The sequence below is a fragment of the Miniopterus natalensis genome, chromosome 1 (genome assembly GCF_054644295.1).
Source record: "Miniopterus natalensis isolate mMinNat1 chromosome 1, mMinNat1.hap1, whole genome shotgun sequence".
Lineage (NCBI taxonomy): Eukaryota > Metazoa > Chordata > Mammalia > Chiroptera > Miniopteridae > Miniopterus > Miniopterus natalensis.
In genome coordinates, this window is record NC_142081.1 from 65,411,792 (window position 1) to 65,434,738 (window position 22,947).

Below are 22,947 nucleotides of genomic sequence, written 5' to 3' on the forward strand. Positions count from 1 at the left end.
AAAAGCCAAAGCTATGAAACCTCCAAGTAGAATTATGACTGCAAAGAAAGTAGGCTGGAACAAGCAGCATTTGGAAATTAAACCTATGATAATCACCTCCTTACTCTACCTGTTGAATTGAGGTCATAGAGGAATGAGTATCTTAGATGAAAGATGACATCTTAAGTGAGAGAGACGTTAAAGGAGAGTGAAAAACCTGACAAAAGGATCACAGGAATGGACATTGTTGCTCAGAGGCTAATGGAAACATTGTTTAATACTTAATTGTAAGTGGTTTTTGAGCAGGGGGCTTAGATTCCTTTTTCCCTCATTCTATAGTCCTATAGTCTTTTTAGGCTGCAGACCTCTCTGGCATATAGGTTTTTCTCCCTAAAATGTCACTATATCAGAGTTAGGCTTTTTCCATACAGTATTTCAGATAGTAAAAGAACTGTGAGCTTCCCACCCTAAATTCCCCACCAGCATCACCTTCATTTTCTGCTGTTTCAGTGGCGTGTTGGTTCCTTGACTTCATTCTGGTTGCCTAAGAACATCCCTTTCATGCTACTCTCACTTTTGTTTGTTTGTTTTTAAAGATGCCCAGCACAATCAGGATTTTAAAGTCAAATTTATATCTGCGTAATAAAACATTTTGGCCTCCAGGAAGTGTTTTAGGGCAGTACAGTTTGCTAAAAGAATCAATGAAGCAAAGCGATGGAAAGGTCCTAAGAACAGAGACTAACAAGATCACACTCTCCCCCTAAGAGACAACTGGACGTGGGTTGTCAGGAATGAGAGTGGGCAAAGGGAGGTGAGGGGCATGGAAAACAAGAACTGACTCATCATGGCTGATGTCCAAGTAAATGCCTTTCTAAGAACAGCAGCTTAGCTTTTTTCTTATGTGAACACCCTGCCCCAGCCGCCTCAGCCCACTCTAGATGTGCTGACATTGAGGTCTTTACCGTTTCAGAAGGGGGCTCCTCTTCTGACAGCAGATTAATCCAGTGGCCCTCCAGGCAGCTGGCGAGATGCTGTTGCAAAGGAACTCTTCCATTCCACTCCTTTCTTGGCTCAGCCTCATGGAGCATGGCTCAGCGCTATGCCCTGGTCTCTGGGGAGATCCAGAAAAGCTCAGAGCACCATAGAGAGTCCTTATAACACTCCTTCCACTTGGCACCACTTCTGGCCTATGAGCATATTTTACCCTCAGAAGGCTCATTGCCTATTGTCCCAAGTCCCTCCACTTCTATGCACAGGGAGACAAGCAGCTGATGGCTGAAAGTCACCGAGGTACCATGGGTGCTGCCAGCATAGCAGAGCTGGATGTAAAAGTCACCCAGGAGTCACATCGTCCTAGACACTTGGCAATGTGGTTGTATTTTATTGGAGTTACTATCCTAGAGGTTTTAAATAACCCTCCGTACAGCAGTATTCAGCCCAGCTGTGCTTCATTCTAATTTGAAAGGAGCTGAAGTTAAAATGGCCTAGGCTCTGCAGGCCAAGATGGGGCTGTGTTCCCACAGGAGATTGGGGCTTCCTTGGGACACTGTGAGCGGAACATTAGCTGTGAAGCTACACACAGAGAGAGAACGTGTGGGGAACACACAGTCCTGCCATGCACCATGCAAAGAGCTCTCGGAGAAGAACACTAGAGATGCCTCGATTTCTCGCGGCCTCCAGATTCCTCCTTAGTAAATGTGTTCTTACCTCACTTGGTGCGGGCTCTCTTCAAGTGGGCTCTCCAGCGCGCTTCCCTCGCTGGGGAATAGTGATGTTCCCCAGCAGAAAGAAATCGTGACCCAATTTTTCAGTCGTGCAAGGGCATGGAGCCGTCTTGCCAGCTCTTGCCTGCCCTTGCCTGTTGCAGGTGTTCCGTGATAGAGCAGGTGATGGTGAGAGAGCACTTGGGGGTCTGGGTGGTGGCACAGGGGTTGGGGGCACTCCGCGGACAAGCCGGGAGGCAGAGCTAGGGTGCATTTTTGCCTTTGTTGATGGGGTCAGGCGGGGTATTCTTCTGACCCTCTCTGTATGTTGGAGAATCTAGAAGGCAGAAAAGAGACTCCCGTGTGTTCGGGGAGGACACTAGGTTAGCTGGGCAGTGAGTCATTTGGCAACGATGGGCTTCCCACTCCGTGCTCCCTGTCAGGTTGTGTTAGCCTGTGACAGCTATAAGTACTAAATCAGGGACCTTGGAACAGCTGCAAGTGTGTGTTCAAATCCTTAGAAAGCTCCCTTTAAGAGGAAGATGGCAGGTGCCCTGCGAACCTTGAGCAAGGGTGTGACTGGGCCTTAATGGAAGGTGAACAAGGCCAAGCAGCTGCTACAGTCACTGGCCTGGTCTCGCTCAGAGGGAATCAAACTGAGGTCTCTGAGCAAGCTGTGTAAAACACACAGGGTGGGCAAAAGGAGGTTTAGAATTGTTTGTATGGAAAAGAACACAATAATTAATAAATAATGATGCAAGAAACAACTCTGTGTTTCGCATACTCACAGCTGTAAGCCTGCTTTTGCCCCGCCCTGTACAGAGTAATGAGCGGAACGTGACTCTGGTCCAGATTTTGTCCCCTGTCCGTCAGCAGGATGATCCAAATCAGACCTGAGGTCTGGGAGGTATTGTCACCTCCAGACTGCAGCGCCACATACTATTCCTGTAATCCGGAAGGGGGGTGGGAGGAGATAGTGGCCTCCAGCCACCTAGGTCTGGCCTGGACCCTCATCTGCTCTGTGCGACACCTTGATCTTAATCGAGTTGCACCTCCTTTGAAGTCTATCGCAGAAGATTAAGATCTGATCTCTGCCTGCCCTTCCATCATGTCTGTAGCCACTCGCTCACCGTCGCCTTGAGCCCTAGCATACTAAATATTTGCAGTCTTCAACAGGCTCACTTTTCTCACCGCTAACCCTGTACCTAAAACACCTTCTACCCCTCCACACACCTTCGTGAGTGAACTCCTCAGATGAGGGTCAGATGCCTTTTGCAGGAGGAAAGCTCTTCCACTGTCCTCCAGTGCGCCCTGTTCATGGTCCCCATTCACTAGCTCGACCAGGAGCCCCGGGTGACAAGACCACACATGCCTCCCCCTTAGTTCCAACACCGGCTCCCAGCAGAGTGTGTAGCCTGCAGTATGTTTGAAAACTGCTTGCTGAAGGGACTCATGATCACGCACTAAAATACAGAGTGAAATCCATTGTGTTCTAATCCCCACCATCTTCATAAAAGTATTCTGTCATCGTGGTGTAATCATTTTGGGTCATAACACCCTCCCTGTAAACACTCAAGGAGAGAGATTTATTATTTTGAACATCTATGTCACATTTCTATGAACTTGATTACACATCATTTCCCATGCTCTTGACACTGCGAGGCCGTTCCCCAGGGGGGTGTCAGATAACGTGATCTGTGACAACACTGTCTGTTTAGATGGCATGTCTCAACATCAGTTTACAACACCGAATTCATTTCAGAAAAGGGTAAATTAATGTTCAAGCCAGGCTTAAATAAATGATTGAGATAGAATCTCAGATTTTGCCTACTTGATTGCATAAATGCATACAGTTATCACTGTTCCCGATTAGGGGACATTTTCCCTCCGTGTATAAAAGCCTGAAATTCTATGCAGTCAGTGTTTACCAGATATCTACTATGTGCTGAACACTGTGTTCTTGGCCAAACCTGCCTTCCCTGCCAGCCTTTTAGAAACCGCCCGCTGCCCTCTCTGCTGGGTGTGCAAAGCACCCCGCAGACTGGATCCTCAGGCGCCCTTTGACCTGCAGGCCCACCGCGCACCCCGCAGTGGAAAGATCGGTGCCGAAGTAGCGCTCTTCGTGCCAGGTCCTGGCCTGCTCCACTCCCTCACCACCCTGTCATTTGGGGAAGGGGCACGGAACAAAAGACGGAGGGAGAGGGGAAAAAATTTACCTTAAGACTCGGACATCTAGAGAGACAGCACCGCTTCCTGAAGTTTTATTTTAAATAACTCTACAAAGAATTGTAAAAACTCGAATTGATGCTTCCCCAAGATTTTATTGTTCGAAGTGGACCAGATAAGCAGTCAAGGAAAACCATGGGCTTTGAAGTAGGACAAACCTGGGTGTGAATTTTGTTTCTGCCATTTGCTGTTCAGCCTTCATGTCCCTTATAAAACATGGGGGCGAAGAACTGTGTCTTGAAGGATTGTTGTGCAGGTCCGACGAGCCCAGGAGGGTGACCTGGGAGTCTGTTCCCTGTGCATGCAACGCCAGCAGTGCAGCCGGCCCCACGGTGACTGTAGGGATCGACTGACGAGGACAGGGGAGGGAGTTGGTTTGTCTGTATGCCTAGGATTTTGTTGCTGTTGTTGCTCCTACGCTATTAAATTAGAAGCAGCCACTGCAGTGACTCTCATAGAATTTTGGGAGTTGATGCTATTTTGTAAAAGCAAAGACACAGAGAGACACTCTATCCTATAAACAGTAATGATCTATTTAGTTCAGAGACTCTAGAAAAATAGATCCTAGATTTTTTTCCCCCTTCGGCAAAGTCATATTTAAATAAATGAAAAGCGAAAAAAATAAATGAAACGTCCATCATCATGGATAGTTTGGGAGCATCCAGTATGTTAACTGTGAGCTCTTCATGACTGGTGTAATTATTTATATTTCCCTGTTGTACTGTGTATTGTTTTTATTTTGCTGTACTGCCTGTGGTTACAGAACAGGCTAGAGTTGAAAAGTTGACATATTTAAGTGTGTTACTGGCCTGAGTGTCTACAGAATTATGGGTATTTCTGAAGTGAAAATCAAGTATTCATTGTTTTGTTCTTGTGTGTGTTTTTAGAATAAATGCACTTAACAACTTGCCTGTAAAGAAATCCTGATATATCAAATTCTATTTTCCCATTGGCTTTTTTTATTGGAAAGCAGGAATAAAATCAGAAATAAGTTCCTTTGGAAATATTTATGTTGAGAAACAAGTCATATTTAACAATCCAGCCAGTGTTTCAACATACATTTAAAATAAGAATTTCTTGGGAAGTGTTAACATTGCTCAAAATGATCCTGCAAATATGTGCAAAATAACTAATTTTACTTTTGTGAAGGTTTGAAGGGAAAGAAATAAGGTCTAAAATGAAAAATATATTTGAAAGAAAAAATTACATATATATTTATTTTTTCCTTCAATATATGTTTATTAAGTGATAGGTGGTGGATTTTCTGGGCTAGGAATCCAAAATTAATTTAAATCTGGCCCATGCCCCTCGATTCTTTTATAGCCTGGCAAGTGGAAAGTGTCATATAAACAAGCACATTTACAATTAGAGTTGCTAATTGCTCAGTAGAGGAATGAGACTGTGTTGGGGAAATACAGAAGGATAGACCAACTCTGCCTTCACAGAGAAGGTGGCATCTGAGCGGGGTGTTGAAGGATGAGTAGGAGTTTAGAGCAGTGGGAAAGAGCACAGTCTCTGGAGCTAGACTTCCTGATTTAAATCTTGGCCCTTTCACTACTTATTAGGTGACCTTGAGCAAATGATTTACCTTTATTTTCTCCTCTGTAAAAATGGGATATTATTTGTAGCTACAACAGAGGCTGCTATGAAGAGTTACTGTATGTAAAGAATTTAGAACACTGCCTTGCCCATGGTAAGAGCTCAATACATATGTTACTATTGTTCTATCATTAAGAATGAGAGCAGAGGGAACAGCACACTACATTTTTTATTCTGTAAAAAAATAAAAATGCTGCCTCATGGCTTTTACAAATGAGAAATTTAACACAGATGCCAAGAAGAAATGGAAATAGAGTAGAACCACACAGGCCCTGATTGATGAGGAGGGGACAGACTTGCCATGCCTGGGTCTACTTCCTGACTCATTCTGCGACAAGCACCTCAGGTTGTCACCAAGGGGACCCCTGATGCACAGTAGCTCCTTTTTTCATAAGTTTAGTGAAACTGTGTCAATGGAAGATGAAACCCATGACTGCAACACACAACCGAGGAGGCCATTGGAGGCGAACATGACAATTGTGCATTAGACTTAAGGCACAGTAACCCCCTACCTGCTCGAAGAGTCTGTGTTCCCTGCTGACTTCTATAACTGATTTTTTGAAGATATATTTAAAATCCCTGAAGCCATTAGAATTATGGAAGATACAAAACTTGCTGAAAATAAGTTAATTGGCCAATAAAGAGTTAATTATTAAGGTAAGTCAGGATGAGAAAAGTAGAAAATATAACTGAAAATTATATAAAATCAGAACCAAAGAGAGACTTACCAGCTGTCTCCTTTTCCCAGGGACTTAAATTAAATAATCATTAAAGTAGCCAAACCTGAAATCCATTGATTTTACAATTAACAGCAGATAGGGAAAGCAGGCCTCACTGAAAGCCTGGCTTAGATGGACACATTGTGATTATGTTGGTAATCAGTTCCCTGGCTTACAAATTCAGCATGGGTGATTTGTTTTCTGTTACATTCCTGTTTAATCAGACATGCTTGCATTTGTTTCTTTTCATTTTCTGTGAAATAGGAAATCAAGGAGAAATTGGATTCCAGTCACAAAAGAGATATAGAAGGCATGGGAGTCCCTGAAATCAAGTATGGAGATTCTGTCTGCTTCGTCCAGCATGTAGCCAGTGGTCTGTGGGTGACCTACAAAGCACAAGACGCTAAGACATCCCGCCTGGGACCCCTGAAAAGAAAGGTGAGGAGTCAGAAAGGCTTTCCAGAATGGTTTTACACTGAGGTGAAGGCAACTGGGCAGGAGACGTGATTGGGAGAATTAGGTGGGCGTGATGTATGTTTAGTTACTGTTCTGGAATAGATCATACAGCCTAAGTTTGTACTTTGACCTCAAATTCAGTGCAAAAAAAGTTAAATAGATGGCAAATATGTGAGGAGGGGGCAGAATTTGTTCAATGGACTCTAAGACCTGCACTAAATGACTTTTGGTGGTAAAGTGTTTGGGGATTAACCACACCATTGCTCCCTCTGTTTAAGCGGATCATTGAGTTACTGTGCAGTTTTCATAATATAGAGACCAAATAGAATCTCTACAGAGAAAAAGCAGATTGCATGGTAACAAGCCCACAGGAACCAACATGCGGAGAGAAGAGACATTGTGGAATGATGCTGCTTCCACAGAGAATGTATCCAGATTTGAATGGTCCATCACGGCCTGTTATCATGGGAAACTGGCTGGGACGCACACAGCATCTTTTTACCAGAAAGTCAATTGCCATAAGAGAGTTTCTTTTGATGGGAACCATAAAATTGATGCCAGGGGGGTGAGGCTTTGTCTTTTCTTGGAAAACCCTCACAAAACACAGTTGGGGTAGTCAGGGAGTCCCAGATGAGGTTCTAGGAGGCGTACAGATTAGGCAGGTATCCCAGCCAGTGTGGAGATGAAAGTTTCCCAGAGGGCTGGTGATGGTAAGAAGGGAGATTTGGAGCAAACCATGAGGTAATAGCTTGCTTTTGTGTAAAGCAAAACATACCAGGAAAATATCCAGAAAATGGAAAATAAAATTATGAAAAGGAGATAGAAAATAGAATAAATAAGAGGCCACACAGACCAGCTTATATGAGCCCAAACCCTTCCTCTGCAAACAATTAAAAAGGCTGGGAAAACACACACACAACCTTCCAAGTGACCCATTGGAAGGTTTCAACTACCAGAGCACCCAGGACATGAGCCCTAAAGATCCCAATTAGAAGGTAGGTGCACTAAGGTGAGTCCCAGCTGTCATCGCTTCCCCCAGCATATCTGCTGAGTTGCAGCCCCAAAGAATGGGGACGTGTGCTAGCTTCAGCTTCACTGGGCTGGGGAGACAGGTTAGAGATCAGGTCAGCCAAGGTTTCTGTGACTTGAGGGGCCAGGATTCCAGCATGGAGGGAACTGTGGAAACGTGAACTTGAAATTCTACCCGCAGTTTGCTCTGGGATCTCGAGCTGCCCGTGGATGGGCTGTGAGCTAAAACAGCAAGCAGAAAGTGGAAACTGTGAGGGAGAAGAGCGAAGCAGAGATGTGGGCCGTGTGACAGTACTAGGGAGACAGAGGTTGGGGTTCAGGGTCCCTCAAACCCCAAAAGGGTTCTGCCCCAGGAATAAGGACTATTCCCTAGAAATAAGGGCAAATTGAAAATAAATTAAAAACCCATCACCTATCCTACCAGCCTAACAGAAAAAAATGAAATCCTTTATGAGTGTGATAATATTATCTAGAGCTTCCACACAGTTTTTCATACCTACTAAGGTAATAATGACATTTAAAGCGAGTGGAATCTGTGGGTCTTAGCTGTAACTCTGGCTGGGAGGGGACCTACTCAACAGACCCTATCAACTAGGAGAGACCCCAGTTTGTGGTGTTGAATTACTGTGCCTGTCTCTGCCTTTCTCTTGCAGAACCGTGGTCCCCTAGGTCCACCTATTGCTGAAGTGTGCATGCGAACTTGGGAGGTGTTTTCCGAAACTCCCTAAGTGGTGTTGAATGCTCAGCCCTTGACAGGGCTGCCCTGCTCTGTTTCGTGAGGAGCAGGCGAAGTTTCCCTCTAAAAATTCAAAGGATGTCCAAACCTGTGTTAAGCATTTCATGAAACAAACTAAGCAGGAACTTAGGAAAACCAATGGTGAACAGACACAGTGAAAAACCTAATGAAGGGTAACACCTTAAAGGAAGTATCGTCTTTAACATTCCTACCTCAGGCTTGTGCTCTGGAATTCCTCCCAGAAAAAAGGGCCTTAGGAGCTGGGCCGCAGAGATCAGTGGGGACATAACCGCAATATTCTAACAGCTGCATTTCCCCATTTTTCATTACTTTCTTATTTGGCTGGTCAGTTTGAATGTGTTACATGAACAAGCAAAACCTAAGGATTTGGGTCTTTAGGGACCAGAAAGCTGGGAATGAAGCCAGAACCAACCTAGTGGCAATGTTTTGTCAAATCTAAATGCAGCGTTGTTAACCAGTTGCTGGGAAGTTCTGGCAAAGTAGTGCTTCGAAACGGTGACTCCAATGGTAAGGGCATCCTTTGCTGACGCTTAAACTACGGTATGTGGATGGGATGTGAAGCCTTTTTTCAAAAATGAACATAAACTCTTGCAAGCTAACATTCTACTTCCTGTGTGAATTCGTTATATTGGGACATATCTTTAGAAGAGAAAAAAATTAGGAAGAGATTTTCACGTGGAAAGGAAAACACGTTGTTTCTTTGTGCTAAGAATAGTAAAGCCCCAAAATACTTATTCTAAAGATACTTTCTAAAGTTGTATGTTTTATGTATTTGCCATGTAGACCGACTGACCACCACCACCTTCAATCACCCGGGGCCTACAAATGGTCTCCCTTCACTTACATCAAGAGGAAACCATGCCAGGAACTTAAATCAGATTTGACTCTGATTTGAACTAGAGTCAAACCATCCCAGTTAATATCTGCACATACTCAGCCCTTTTAAGGGGAAAACCTCCATACCAGAAGCTGCTAGCCCCACCCAAAAATTGCATCCTGATGTCATTGGTGGTCAGTCCAGGCAACTGATCTGAGATTAGCAATATACTGCCCCTTATAACAAACATTGAGTACCTCATATTCTAGGAAACATGCTAAATGATTTACATGTAAATTGTCTCATCTTCCAAACAACCCTTTAAGATAAGTTCATTTGCAGACAGTGAAGTTGAAGCAGAGAGGTTAAGTAACTTGCCTGAGGTCACACAGCTGGGAAGTGCATCGCAGGACTAGAACTCAGCTTGCTGGTACCAGAGCCTGTGCTTTCAAACCTCTCTAGCCTCCCTGAGAAGCCAACTACCGCCTTGAGCTGCTCCCCCAGTTCAACACTGAGCTAACCCTACCAGCCTCTCCTTCAAGAGAAAACTCCCAGCCTAATCCCAGTAGAGGGTTTTGTTTTAATGTCTTTCTTCTTCCTCAATTTATCTCTGAAGGAAAAGGCTCTAAAAAAATGATTTTTTCCATGGCCAAGAGTAAGGTTTTGTGTTCACTTTAAGAGAAAAATCTATTACAAAGTATGTTTTCACCCTTTCAAATTGGCCATCTAGGTCCAAGGAATTTATTGTAATTCATACCACGGTGGCACATAAAATTTTATTTTCGTCAAAGCATCGCGCCTCGAGGATGATTCATATGTCAGTACTAGGGCATATGGGCAAAATAACTTTGTTAATGTCCCATTTTCTAAATGGGCCCAAGGGAACTTGGTTAGAAAGAAGGCGCACAAGGGTGGAGGGAAATGCTGCAAGAAATGTTGGCTGCCCAGCTGTGGAGTCGTGTGTCACCTGGACCGGGTGTTCCTTGCTCTGTAGGTCATCCTCCACCAGGAAGGCCACATGGATGACGGATTAACACTGCAGAGATGCCAGCGCGAGGAGTCCCAGGCAGCTCGGATCATCCGGAACACAGCAGCCTTATTCAGCCAGTTCATAAGGTACGTGAGCTCCTTCCTCCCTCTCTCAGTCCCACCTGCCCACCTTCCTTTAACACTGTGAGTGTTTTCAAGAAATAGTTAAACACTAGCAAAGAGTTTTACCAAAGAGACCTTGGGACTGAAACACATTCCCCATGTGGGTGACCTCCTACCAGCCTCGCTCTTTGCCCAACAAGAGCCCAGGCCCCACTGGTTCTTCAGGTTGGTGTCGTGAATACCCAAGGTCTTCTTGTGAAAATTAAGTGAAATAACTTCAGTGCCCTGAGGCCCTTTTGTATTAGTGTGTGAAGAGGGGAGGAGAGAGAAGGCACATCCACTCCCTCTCTGCTATTTAGAAAGGCTTTCTGCACCTTTCAGGATCACTGCTGTGGTTTGCATCCAAGGGCATTCGCATTGGAAGCCTTGAGTTACCCAGCTATGACTGGGACTTAAATGGCAAAAGTAACTGAACTGCCTGCTTGGATTATAATCCCCTGGCCTTAACAATGCTGCCGAAACAGAGCTCTGTGGATTGTGTTCACCAATTACCGAGCCATCCTTCTCTTGTAGGCAAATATCTCTAAAGCCAAGAGGGTTGAGATTTTACGTGTGAATTTGCATAAAATGAGAAAAAAAAATTATACCTTTATTTTTCTTACTTTTGAAACAGTGTGATCCAAGGAATGTGTGTTAGGATATGAGCTAAGCTGCTGTTACAGCTCAGGATAAACTTTATTTCTCATTAAGGTGATATTACAGGGTAGGTGAGTGTTTTAAGGAAAATAATCTGGCTACTGGGGTTCAGGCTCCTTCTGTCTTGCTGCTGTGAGGTCTCCTACAGGTTTTTGTCCCTGGACCAGCATAGCAGCATCACCCAGGAACTTGTTAAAAATACAGATTCTCAGGTTTCACCCCAGACTTACTAAATGGAACACCTGGGAGTAGTACCCCAGAAAATTGTGTTTTGAGTAGGCCCTCCAGTTGATACTGCTGCATGCTGAAGTTTACAGATCACTGCCCCAGAGTGGAGATCTTAACCTTGGCCACATGTTAGATTCATCTGTGGAGCTTTTAACACCCTGATCCTCAGGTGGCACCTCAAACCAGTTGTATCAGAATCTTTGGGCTGAGATCCAAACACCAGAGTTTTGTTTTGTTTTAGAATTTTTTTAAAATTTATTTTTCAATTATAGTTGACATACAATATTTTTCAGTTATAGTACACAATATTATATTAGTTTCAGCTGTATAACATAGTGATTAGATATTTATATTATTTAAAAAGTCTAGTAACCATCTGATATAGTTATTACAGTATTATTGACTGTATTCCTTGTGCTGTACTTGACATCCCTGTGACTATTTTCTGTAACTGGCAATTTGTACTTTTTAATCCCTTTTACCTTTTTCAGCCAGCCTCCCAACCCCTTCCCATCTGGTGACCATCAGTTTTTTCTCTGTATTTATGAGTTTGTTTCTGTTTTGTTTGTTTCTTTTTTAGATTCCATATATAAGTGAAATCATTCAATATTGTTCTTTCTCTGTCTGACTAATTTCATTTAGCATAATATGCTCTAGGTCCTTCCATGTTTTCACAAATGGCAAGATTTCATTTTTTATGGCTGAGTAATATTCCATTGTATATATCTACCATCTCTTCTTTTTAAAACAAATTATGGTATTCCTTGGGGTAACATTGGTTTATGAAATTATATAGATTTCTGGTTCACAACTCTATAATACATCATCTATATTGTATTGTGTCTTCACCACTCAAAGTCAAGTCTCCTTCCATCACCATTTATCCCCCTTTTACCCTCTTCTACCTCCACTGGCCCCCCCTTTCCCTCTGGGAATGACCATACTATTGTCTGCGTCTGAGGTTGTTTTTTATCCCCTCGCCTTTTTGACCCAGCCCCCCAAACTCCTCCCCTGTCACAGCTGTCAATCTGTTCTCTGTATCTATGAGTCTGTTTCTATTTTGTTTATTTTGTTCATTAGATTCCACATATAAGTGAAATCATATGGTATTTGTCTTTCTCTGGCATATTTCACTTAGCATAATACTCTCTAGGTCCATCCATGCTGTCACAAATGGCAAGATTCCATTTTTTATGGTTAGTACTTCATTGGATATATGTACCACTTCTTCTTTATCCATTCATCTATTGATGGACTATTAAGGTTGTTTCCATCTCTTGGATATTGTAAATAATACTGCAGTGGAATATATATGTCTTTTGAATTAACAAATACCAGCTTTTAATTAAATCTCCCCAGGTGATTCTAATATTCAGCCACAGGTGACAGCCACTGGCCTGTGTTTTCTTCATCTCCATGATCAAAAGTCATGTACTAGCACTGTGTCCGAGATCTCTCCTACAAAAGGTGGAAGAAAAAGAAAGGGGAGGGCAAACAGTTTCTTTTCTGAAAGATATGACCCTAAAGCAGATCACTTTATTTTGAAGTCTGTTGGCTAATACTTAGTCACATGGCCATACTTAGCTGCAGGGATGCCGAGAAATATAATCTCTGATGAGTTGGTATGTACCCAGCAAAACTCAGGGATCCTGTTACTAAATTAGAGAAAAGAAAGTAGACCATAGAGGTATTCCTGCAGTGGGGATGGAACTGAGGCCTGCAAGTCAACCATCCTTTGCTTTTGGCTCTGCCACTGGTTTCCTGCAATCCCCGAGCAAGATATTCCCTCCTTTCTATGCCGAATTACATCCAGACATGCTCCCCTTCTTCAAAGAAAGGGTATAAGGATGAATGGCTTGGAATAGGCAAAAAAAGATAGCTACACACAAACATGAGCTTTTCATGTAGTCTGGACTGTTACCAAAACCATCACTTCAGAGGTAGACAGTTTTATTTATCTGGCCCCCAATTCTCTCAACCTCTGCCCCTATATCTTTCTTAAAAGTTAGTGGCCTCTACCTCACACATGTACAAAAAATAATAATTCAAAATGCATTAAAGACCTAATTATAAGACCTAAAACTATAAAACCTGGGAAAGAACGCATAGGCTTAAATTTTTATAACCTCAGCTAGGCAGTGGTTTCTTTAATATGATACTGAAAACAAAAGCAACAAAATAATAAATGAACTGGAGTTTATCAAAATAAACTTTTTTGCTGTGAAGGGCGCCATCAAGAAAGTGAAAGAAAAACAACCCACATAATGGGACAGACTATTTGCAAATGGTATATCTGATAAGGGACTTGTATCTAGACTAAAGAACTATCACAACTCAACATTAAGAAGACAAATGGACCAATTTAAAAATGAGCAAAGGATCTAAATAGCCATTTCTCCGAAGAAGATATACAAATGGCCAATAAGCATATGAAAAGATGTTCAGCATCATTAGCCATCAGGAAAATGCAAATCAGAACTACAAAGAGATAACAACACTTTATTCCCAGTAGAATGGCTCTAATCAAAAAAGACTTAATAAGAAGTGTGGGGCAGGATGTGGAGAAATTGGAGCCTTCATACACTGCTGATGAGCATGTAAAATGTCACAGCCACTTTGGAATACAGTCTGGAAACTCCTCAAAAGGTTAAACAGAGAGTTACCATATAACCCCGCAGTTTCACTCCTAGGTATATGCCCAAGAGATATGAAGCACATGTTCATGCAAAAACTTGTACACAAATGTTCAAAGCAGCATTATTCATAATGGCCAAAAGGTCGGAACAACCCAAACATTCAACTGATGGACAGGCTATATCCTTACAATGGAATATGATTTGTCCATAAAAAGGAATGGAGGACTGATACGCACTACAGCATGGATGAACCTTGAGAGCACTATGCTAAGTGAAAGAAGCCAGCCACAACCAACCACATGTTGTATGATCCCATTTATATGAAATGTCCAGAACAGAAAAATCTTGAGAGAGAGGAAGGACGTAGATTTGTGGTTGTGTAGGAGTAGTCATCACAGACTAGGGGAGTGACTTCTGATGGGATTTTGGGGGGAGCTGATGAAAAAGTTCTCAAATTGATTGAGGTGATGATTACACAACTCTGTAAATTTAACTAAAATCCACTAAACCATTGAATTACACACTTTAGATGATGGTATGATATGTGAATTATGTTTCAGTAAAGCTATTATTTTTAAAAAGTAAGTGGGAGTTAAATGCCTGACAATGAGAAAATTATTTTTAAACAGCTTTATTGGGTTATAATTTACATATCATAAAATGTATCCTTTTGAGTGTACAAAGCAGTGAATTTTAATAAATTTACAGAACTGTACAACATCACCGCAATTCAGTTTTAAACATTTCCATCACCCCAAAACAATTCCTTATGTCCATTGCAGTTTATGCCAATTGCCACCCCCAGCCTTAGCCAACCAATGGTCTACTTTCTGTCTCAACTTAATACATTAAATTGATAAACTGAATCACAAAATATATGGTGTTTTGAATTGGGCCTTTTTACTTAGCATTACATTTTTAGGGTTCATCCCTGGTCTGTTATAACCCATAATGGTGCTTTGTTTTTTTGTATTGCTGAAGAATATTCTTCTTGTATGTATACCAGATATAGTTATAGATACACATATACACATAAATGTATATATGTGTGTATATGTATGATTGTGTGTGTATACAGAAGATATATATATATATCCCTCTTCCTTCCTCTCTCTGAAGTCAATAAAAACATATATTTTTTAAAAAGTGCTTTCTATTTCTATGAATTTATTGTAAGTACCTCATATAAGTGGAATCATACAATATTTGTCTTTCTTGGTCTGGCTTATTTGCTTAACAAAACTGTCTTTAAGGTTCATAGTGTAGCATGTGTCAGAATTCCATTCCTTTTTAAGGTCGACAATTATTATATTGTATATAAACACCACGTTTTGTTTATCCATTCATCCATCAGTGGATATTTGGAGATGTTTAGTTTTAAGAAACTGAAAATTTGTTTTCCAAAGTGACTACACCATTTGACATTCCATTTAGAAATGTATGAAGTTCCATTTTCTCTGCATCCTTGCCTGTGGTTGTTATTGTCTGACTTTTGGTAATAATCATTCTAGTGGATATGAAATGGTATGTTATTGTGGTTTTAATTTGCATTTCCAAGGTGGCTAATGATTTTGAACATCTTTTCATGTGCTTATCAGCCATTCATATATCTTCTCTAGTAAAATGCAATCAAGTCTTTCGCCTATTTTTTAGTTGGGTTGTTTGTCTTCACATTGAGGTTTGAGAGTTTTTTTGTATCTTCTGGTTGTTTTTATAGATTTATGATTTGCAAATATTTTCCCCTAGTTTGTGACTTTTCTCCTCATTTTCTTAATGGTATATTTTTAAGCATAAAAGTTTTAATTTTGGTGAAGTCTAATTTAACTTCTGTTTGTTTATGGGTCATGTTTTTGGTGCCATATCTAAAAACTCTTTGCCTAACCCAAAGTCACCAAGATTTTCTTCTATGTTTTTTTCTGAAAGTTTATAATTTTAACTGTTATATTTAGATCTGTGATCCATTTTGAATCATTTTTTTGTATATGGTGTGAGGAAAGGATTTAAATCCACTTTTTGAATGTGGAGTGTGTGGTTACCTGATTGTCCCTGGACAGTTTGCTGAAAATTTGTCCTTTCTACATCAAATTGCCTTAGCAACTTTGTCAAAAGTCACGTGACTGTAAATTTAAGCATTTCTTTCTGGACCCTCAGTTCTATTCCATCTATGTACCTATTATTATGCCAGATCAGCACTATCTTGATTAATGCAGCTTTATAGTAGTAAATATTAAAATCAGGAAGAGTGAGTCCTCCGATTTTGTACTTTTCAAAATCATTTTGGCTCTTCTGGGTCCTTTGCGTTCCCATATAAATTTTAGGGTACATTTATCAATTTCTGCAGAAAAGCCTGCTGGGATTTTGATAGATATTGCATTTAATCTATAGATAAGTTTCAGGAGGACTTTTATCATAATAATAATGAATCTTCCAATCCATAAACATAGCCTGTCTTTCCATTAATTTATTCTTCTTCAGTTTCTTTCAGGAAAATATTATAGTTTTCAGTGTGTACGTTTTATGCGTCTTTTGAGCACTTTATTCCTAAGTATTTTTGATCCCAATACAAATGGAATTGTTTTTTAAATTTCACTTCAAGTTGTTCATTGCTGGCATTCATACATGCTAGTATATGGAAAATGATGTTTTTTAATACCAACCATGTATACTGTCACTTAACGAATTTTTTTTTTTTTATTCTAATGTTGGTTGGTTTTTTTTGGCATGGATACTTTAGAATTCTCTACACACAGGATCACATCATAGGTGAATAGAGATCCTTCCTGCCTGCCTGCCTGCCTTCCTGCCTTTCTCTCTTCCTTATGATTATACTGGCTAGAACATCCACTACAATATGGAATAAAAGGGAAAAAAGCAGACATCCTTGTCTTGTTCCTAACCTTAGCAGGAAACATTCAGTCTTTGACCATTAAATATGCTGTTAGCTGTGGGGTTTGTGTAGATGCCCTTTATCAGGCCCAGGAAGTTTTCTTCTCCCTAGTTTGTTGAGAGGTTTGTTTGTTTTAATCTTGAATGAATGTTAGATAATGTCAAATCCTTTTTCTTGACTATCGAGATGATCACGTAGTTTTGTCCTTTATTAGTACAGTTCATTACATTAACTGATTGAGAATGGGGCATTGAAATATCTAACTGCTGTTATTGAACTGTCATTTCTCCCTTAATTCTGTCCATTTTTGTTTCACATACTTTGAGTTCTGTTGTTGGGTTCATATATTTATAATAGGTATGTTTTCCTGATAAATTGATTCTTCTGTAGTTATAAAGTGTCTCCCTTTTTTCTATGAACATTTTCTGTATTAAAGTATGACTTTTAGAGCCACTCCAAATGTTTTATATGCAGATTATGGTTACTGTTCGGCTGGTATATTTTCTTCAATCCTTTTTACTTTCAACCTGTTTGTGACTTTGAATCTAAAAGTGTGTCTTGTAGATAGCATACATTGGGTTTTTTTAAATGAAGTTGGCAGTCTTTTCCTTTTATTGGTGTGTGTAATCTATTTGTAGATAATGTAGCTATTCAATGATTGGGTGTATGCCTGCTATCTGCTGTGTGCGTTTTGTCTCTTGCCCTTTTTGTTCCTCTGTTCCTCCTTGACTGCCTTCTTTTGTAGTAAATATTTTCTAGTGGATCACTTTAATTCCTTTGTTGAGTTTTTAGCTAATTTTTTAGTTGTATTCTGTGTGGTTGCTTTAGGGAGCTCAGTATGTATTTAACTTGAAACAAATTAATATAAGCTTAACAAGTAAAATATAGCAGCATTGCTCCAGTATTGTTCTGTTCTCTCCCTGCTCCTTTGTGATAGTATTGTCATGTATCTCACATGAAGATGTGTTACGAGCCCAGCAGTAGCTTTATAATTATTGTCTTAGGCTTTTTTTTTTTTTAAATCAGTTACAGGAACAAAAGAGAAATACATATATACTTATACTGTCTTTATTTACCCCCTGAATTACCTTTTCCAGTGCTCTTTATTTCTTCATGTTGATTCTAGTTACTGTCTGGTGTCATTTTCCTTCAGCCTGAAGGACTTCCCTTAGTGTTTCTTATGAGGCAAGCCTGCTACCCAGGCGGGTTGGATGACCTGTTAAAGTTCAGGCAGTTTTAAGTCTGTCTGAGGTTTTACTTTCTGCTTGCATGGAGAAGGCTGGTGCTCAGCCAGGGAAGAATAGGTAGTGAGGCCCCTCTCTGGTCCTTCCTGAGCATGTGGGTGGCTTGCACACGGCCTGCCCTGATCTAATTTTTTTTCTGTAAAACTGGGGAAGGCAAGGGAACAGCCTCAGGCTGAAACAACCTAGACTCCCCCTGTTCTTACCCTGTTCATATTTTTTTTTACATACATGCTTCTCAATTTGCTATATGCCTTTGGTCAATTTCCAGAGTCCTAGAGGGTGATTTTGGATGATTTTGCCCAGTGTTATCATTATTTTGTGGGAGAGATTTGCTGACCTCCTCCCTCGGCTGTTCTGGAGGTTCTGCCCTCAGTGGGGGCAATTCTTGATTCTCTCGGCCACCGGGTGTTTTAGCAGAAACGAGAGTCATGCAAAATAAACCAGTGTGGCTGGGGTAGGGCTGCAAAAGCCAGAGCACTTGAATTTCGCCAAAAGCTGGCAAGTGAGGGATAAAAAGGTAAATTGGAGCTACGTTCTCCCCTCCCATCTCTTCTGAGACACCAACAGGACATGCCGTCTACAAATGGAAACCAGAGGGAGGGGGTGGCCGCCTGGGAGAACAAATCCGAGTTAAAGGAATAGGGAAGGGACAGGAGGGAACAGCGAAGAGGAAAAGGCTGAGGTTTGCTCCTGCTGTCTCATTCTCTGGCCAGTTGCCGGGAGCTGTCCAGCAGGACAGATGGACAGGCAAATGAGGCTGGCGATGAGGGGGCCTCCGAAACCCTGCTGAGGAGGCGATGACCGCCCAGCTGACCTCTGCGCTTAAACTTAGGAGGGAAACAGCACATAAATGTGTCATGGTAATGATGTGGCAGATACTCAGAGACACCCAAGGTCTTACTTGAGTTTAACAAAAGAAACCCTTGACAAAGAGCGAGAATGTACTGAGGCAGTGGCTGGAGAGAGCCGGGGAAAGGGGGGATAAGGCAGCTGCCGGTTGTCGTTAGTTCTGCACTGAGATGCCCTCTTGTCCCTGTTCCTCAGGCTCCTCCCCGGGGCCCCAGAGTAGAATGTGAGCAGCATCAGGCCACTGGGAGGCCACGTCTGTTTCACCACTGCCCCGGTGCCAGGCCCGTGGCATGTGTTCTGTTTGGAAGGAAGGAAGGAAGGCATCTGCCTCAGTCCAGGGGGGGCTGTTGTGCTGATGTTTTCTCAAGAAGCAAGATGAAGCGATCAGCAAGGGAAACCCGCCGAACAAAAAGTTAGACCCAGAAGGCCCCTGGCTAGCACACAGTGTCCCCAGCACAGTGGACCTGTCCCATTTTCCAGATGGAAAATGGAAAGGCGGGAAACGAGGGGGGGGGGTGCTCAGGCATGATACTGTTAATGACAGTGACCAGCACCTGGGCTTCCCGACCCTGTGTAGTTGCCCTTTAAAGCTAAAAAAAAATGCCAAGTAACCTCTCCTCTTCATCTTTTCTTAGCACTTGAAGGAACGCTGCTTACTTAGCGGGCATCAGTGTCTCTAGTAAACTCAAAATGTTAAAGAAAGAGAGAGAGAAACTCTCTAACTGAACCAAAAACATTAAGGGAAAGGTATTCATCCCTTCACTGAGTCTAGAGTGGGGCAGTCATTTCTGATTGGGTTTTGTAATCCCGAACCTTCACCTCACGTCCTCATGACACTCTCTCCCCCACTGTCTTCGTCCAGTGCTGTCTCAGATGGTCGTTAGTCAGCTCTTCCTGAGCACCCACCGCGGGCCGGGGACACACACAGGGCCTCTCTGCCCCTGCGCTCCGCTGGCGTTCCGCCTTCATTGTCTGCACCCGGCATTTTTTACACAGATTTGGAATTATTGACACCTTATAACCCAAGTATTTTCCAGGCTTGTTCAGCCTTTGCTTTAGGCCAAGAAAACAATCTTTTCTTCTCACGTGTCCAGATTAATGTAGAACCAGATACACTGTAAATGCAAAGGGAACTCATTAGAAATTGGCCCCAGGTAGAGACCTGCCATTATTTATACATTCAATCAAGTCTCAGTCCCTTGGGGCCAATGATGCAGGTTCCTAGGGGCTGGGTCCATTTCCCTGAAGCCCTTCTTATCCTTTCCTCTCAGAAAGACTCACCAGTGTACCCCTCAAGGGGAGGGGAAATGACGGCTCATTTCACCATTCGTGGAGGTTTGTGATCTCTCTGTGTTGACAAGATTAATTACAAGTCTTTTTGAAAAGTGTGACACAGTGTCAGAGACACAGAGACATATTCAGGATTAGGAGGAACACAACAGAGGAGAGGGAGATGGTGGGGTGCACCAAGGAGGGGGGCATTGAGGCAGAGAGGAAGGATGTGGAGAGATGGGGGGATGCTGAGAGAGAGAGGAGGGGGGAGATACAGAGCGAGGGCACACAGAGGAAGTCAGAGGAGAAAGAGACAGGTACGGAGATCGAAGGAGACATCAACAAATGTGGGGGGAGCAGGTGTGTGCTTGCACAGCCATAGAAACTGTAAGAGGAAAACACAGAGAGGATCAAAAAGACACGTGGAGAGGGAGAGAGGGAAGACAGGGATACGGGTGGAGGGGGAGACCAGGGTTGGAAACCCTCCCGGCCTCATGTTTAACCTTTCCAAGAAGAACGTATAATCATGTAAAAGAACTATGGGTCCCCAAGTTTATTCTTTTAAAAGATGTTTTTATGTAAAAAGGAAAAAGCGTGACAGACCTCCAGGGGTCATTTTCCTTTATTTGTGAAGTGGCTTTAAAACTGAATCAGAAGATTCTCTTCTGTTGCTCTGTTAGTTGGCAGGTGTCAGTTTGCCATCTACCTTAGGAGGCGGCACATTGCGCCCGGTGGGGGCGCACGGGACAAGGACCTGGTGGCTGCTCGCAAGGGTCCCTGCTGGAGGCCCAGCGCCTGAGCCGTGTCTGTCTTGGGTTTTTCAGTGGAAACAATCGCACAGCTGCCCCCATCACCCTGCCGATAGAAGAGGTCCTGCAGACCTTGCAGGACTTGATCGCCTACTTCCAGCCCCCGGAGGAGGAAATGCAGCATGAAGCCAAGCAGAACAAGCTTCGCTCGCTCAAAAACAGACAGAATCTTTTCAAGGAAGAGGCAAGTCCAAAAATTTAAAAATTGAGATTCTCTTTGTGTCCACGGCTAAGACATCCCTGCGGCTGCAATTAGCTTTGTCTCCACCCATGCACGTGTTTGTGAAAGAGACACTAAGCACAAGAAAGAGAGGAAGCTGGGAAGCACTGGAAGCGGCCCTCCCCTGTCAGGCTGCACCTGACGTACACTGTGTGTACGTGGTAGCAATGTACACTGGCTCATTCAAACCAGGTTATATTTTAAAGTGTCAGTGCACATGTGTATCCAACATCTATTTCCAATAAATCTCAGCTATTAGACCATGGCACTGGCTGTGATTCCTAAATTTTAGGAGATGTCAGAATTATCTAGGAAACCTATTTGAAAAACACAGACGCCTAGTTTCCACATCAGAAATGACTGAGAAGCTGGTCTGAAAGGTACGTCATGCTCGGTCTTAGGTCTACCTTGAGCATCTGAGTCACTATGGATGGGGCCTGGATGTGAGGGAAACACTAACTTGGGGCTCAAGGGTTGCTAGTCTGGCTCTATCCCTGGCTGCTTATGACCTTAGACAAGTCACATGCCTTCTCTGAAATTGGGTGTGGTGATTTGGCACTAACAGGCCATGGTCATACTCCTGCAGCATCCTGTGGCCCCTCGTTCCTGGGGATTTCCAGAGTTCATGGCGTGGGATATAGATCCACCCCTGCTCAGTCAGTCTAATGATCTATGCAGACCGGATCTGGGGGCATTATGCCTTATAAGCTACTGGAACTCCATCTCCTTAAGAACAGCTCAGCACAGATGTTTTTACTGGGTGACATAGTATTGTAATTAAATGGAACTATGGTTCAAAATACTCTCTTGGTCTTATTGTCTCTAAACCCCACCTTTTTGAGGGGTGGGGAGGAAGCAAGCATAGTTGTCTTGTGTAGCTGAATAGCATTTCTTGAACTTATTTGAGATTTAAGAGAAAAGTGGGTAGCCTGGTTCTGGGTAAGTCGAAGTTATTTCTTACCAGGCACCGAGCAGGCATTTGTGGGACTCTTTTACACTCCCTCTTCCTCAACAGGCCTTGGGTTTAAGTTAAACGTGCAGGGCAAACCTGTCAGAGGAGGCTGCTGACTCACTCCCAAAATGCATGCTATTTAGGTCTCCGAGGCATAGAAATGTATATTTTGTTTTTAGGAGGAAAAAACCAAAACCCAAGCTGGCAAGTGAAGGTCTACTTGCATATTAGTATTATTAGCCTTAAGAGCTGCATGGTAATGGAGGGGAAAGAACTGAAGGGGTTCACTTCCTTAATCAGAAATTTTTACTTTTTCCCCCACTTGGCTTCACAGGGAATGTTGGCCCTTGTATTAAATTGCATTGATCGCTTAAATATCTACAACAGCGTAGCACACTTTGCAGGGATCGCAAGGGAGGAGAGTGGCATGGCCTGGAAAGAAATCCTCAACCTCCTGTACAAATTGCTGGGTGAGTACACACACAGCCCTCTCCCTGGGAAGATCCCCAAGGGTGATCTCTATGGGATTTCCACATGACAAACTAAGATTGTCATCTAGCTTCATTCCTTGGGAGCCTTCTGTTAACCATTTGATCCTAACCCAGCCATTGGTTCTGTTAACTAGTAGCTTATTGCCCTTTCCAAACTTAGAGCAAGAAGTCAGCATCAGGTGGAAGCAGATGGTGATCAGTTTTGCCAAAACTGCCGGTGAAACCCTTGGCAGCCACCTAACATTCTCTGAACCTCAGTTCCTCATCTTTAACATGAAGGAGTGAG

General features: G+C 42.5%; 1 protein-coding gene across 1 annotated transcript in view; it reads left to right on the forward strand.

Moving 5' to 3' along the window:
* RYR3 (ryanodine receptor 3) overlaps positions 1–22,947 on the forward strand; it is a 472,085-nt gene that overhangs the window by 219,200 nt on the left and 229,938 nt on the right. Inside the window, exons 13-16 of the mRNA XM_087815056.1 lie at positions 6,491–6,664; positions 10,280–10,401; positions 21,014–21,182; positions 22,505–22,640. Coding sequence (XP_087671182.1) covers positions 6,491–6,664; positions 10,280–10,401; positions 21,014–21,182; positions 22,505–22,640 — 601 coding nt within the window. The remainder of the gene's footprint in view (positions 1–6,490; positions 6,665–10,279; positions 10,402–21,013; positions 21,183–22,504; positions 22,641–22,947) is intronic.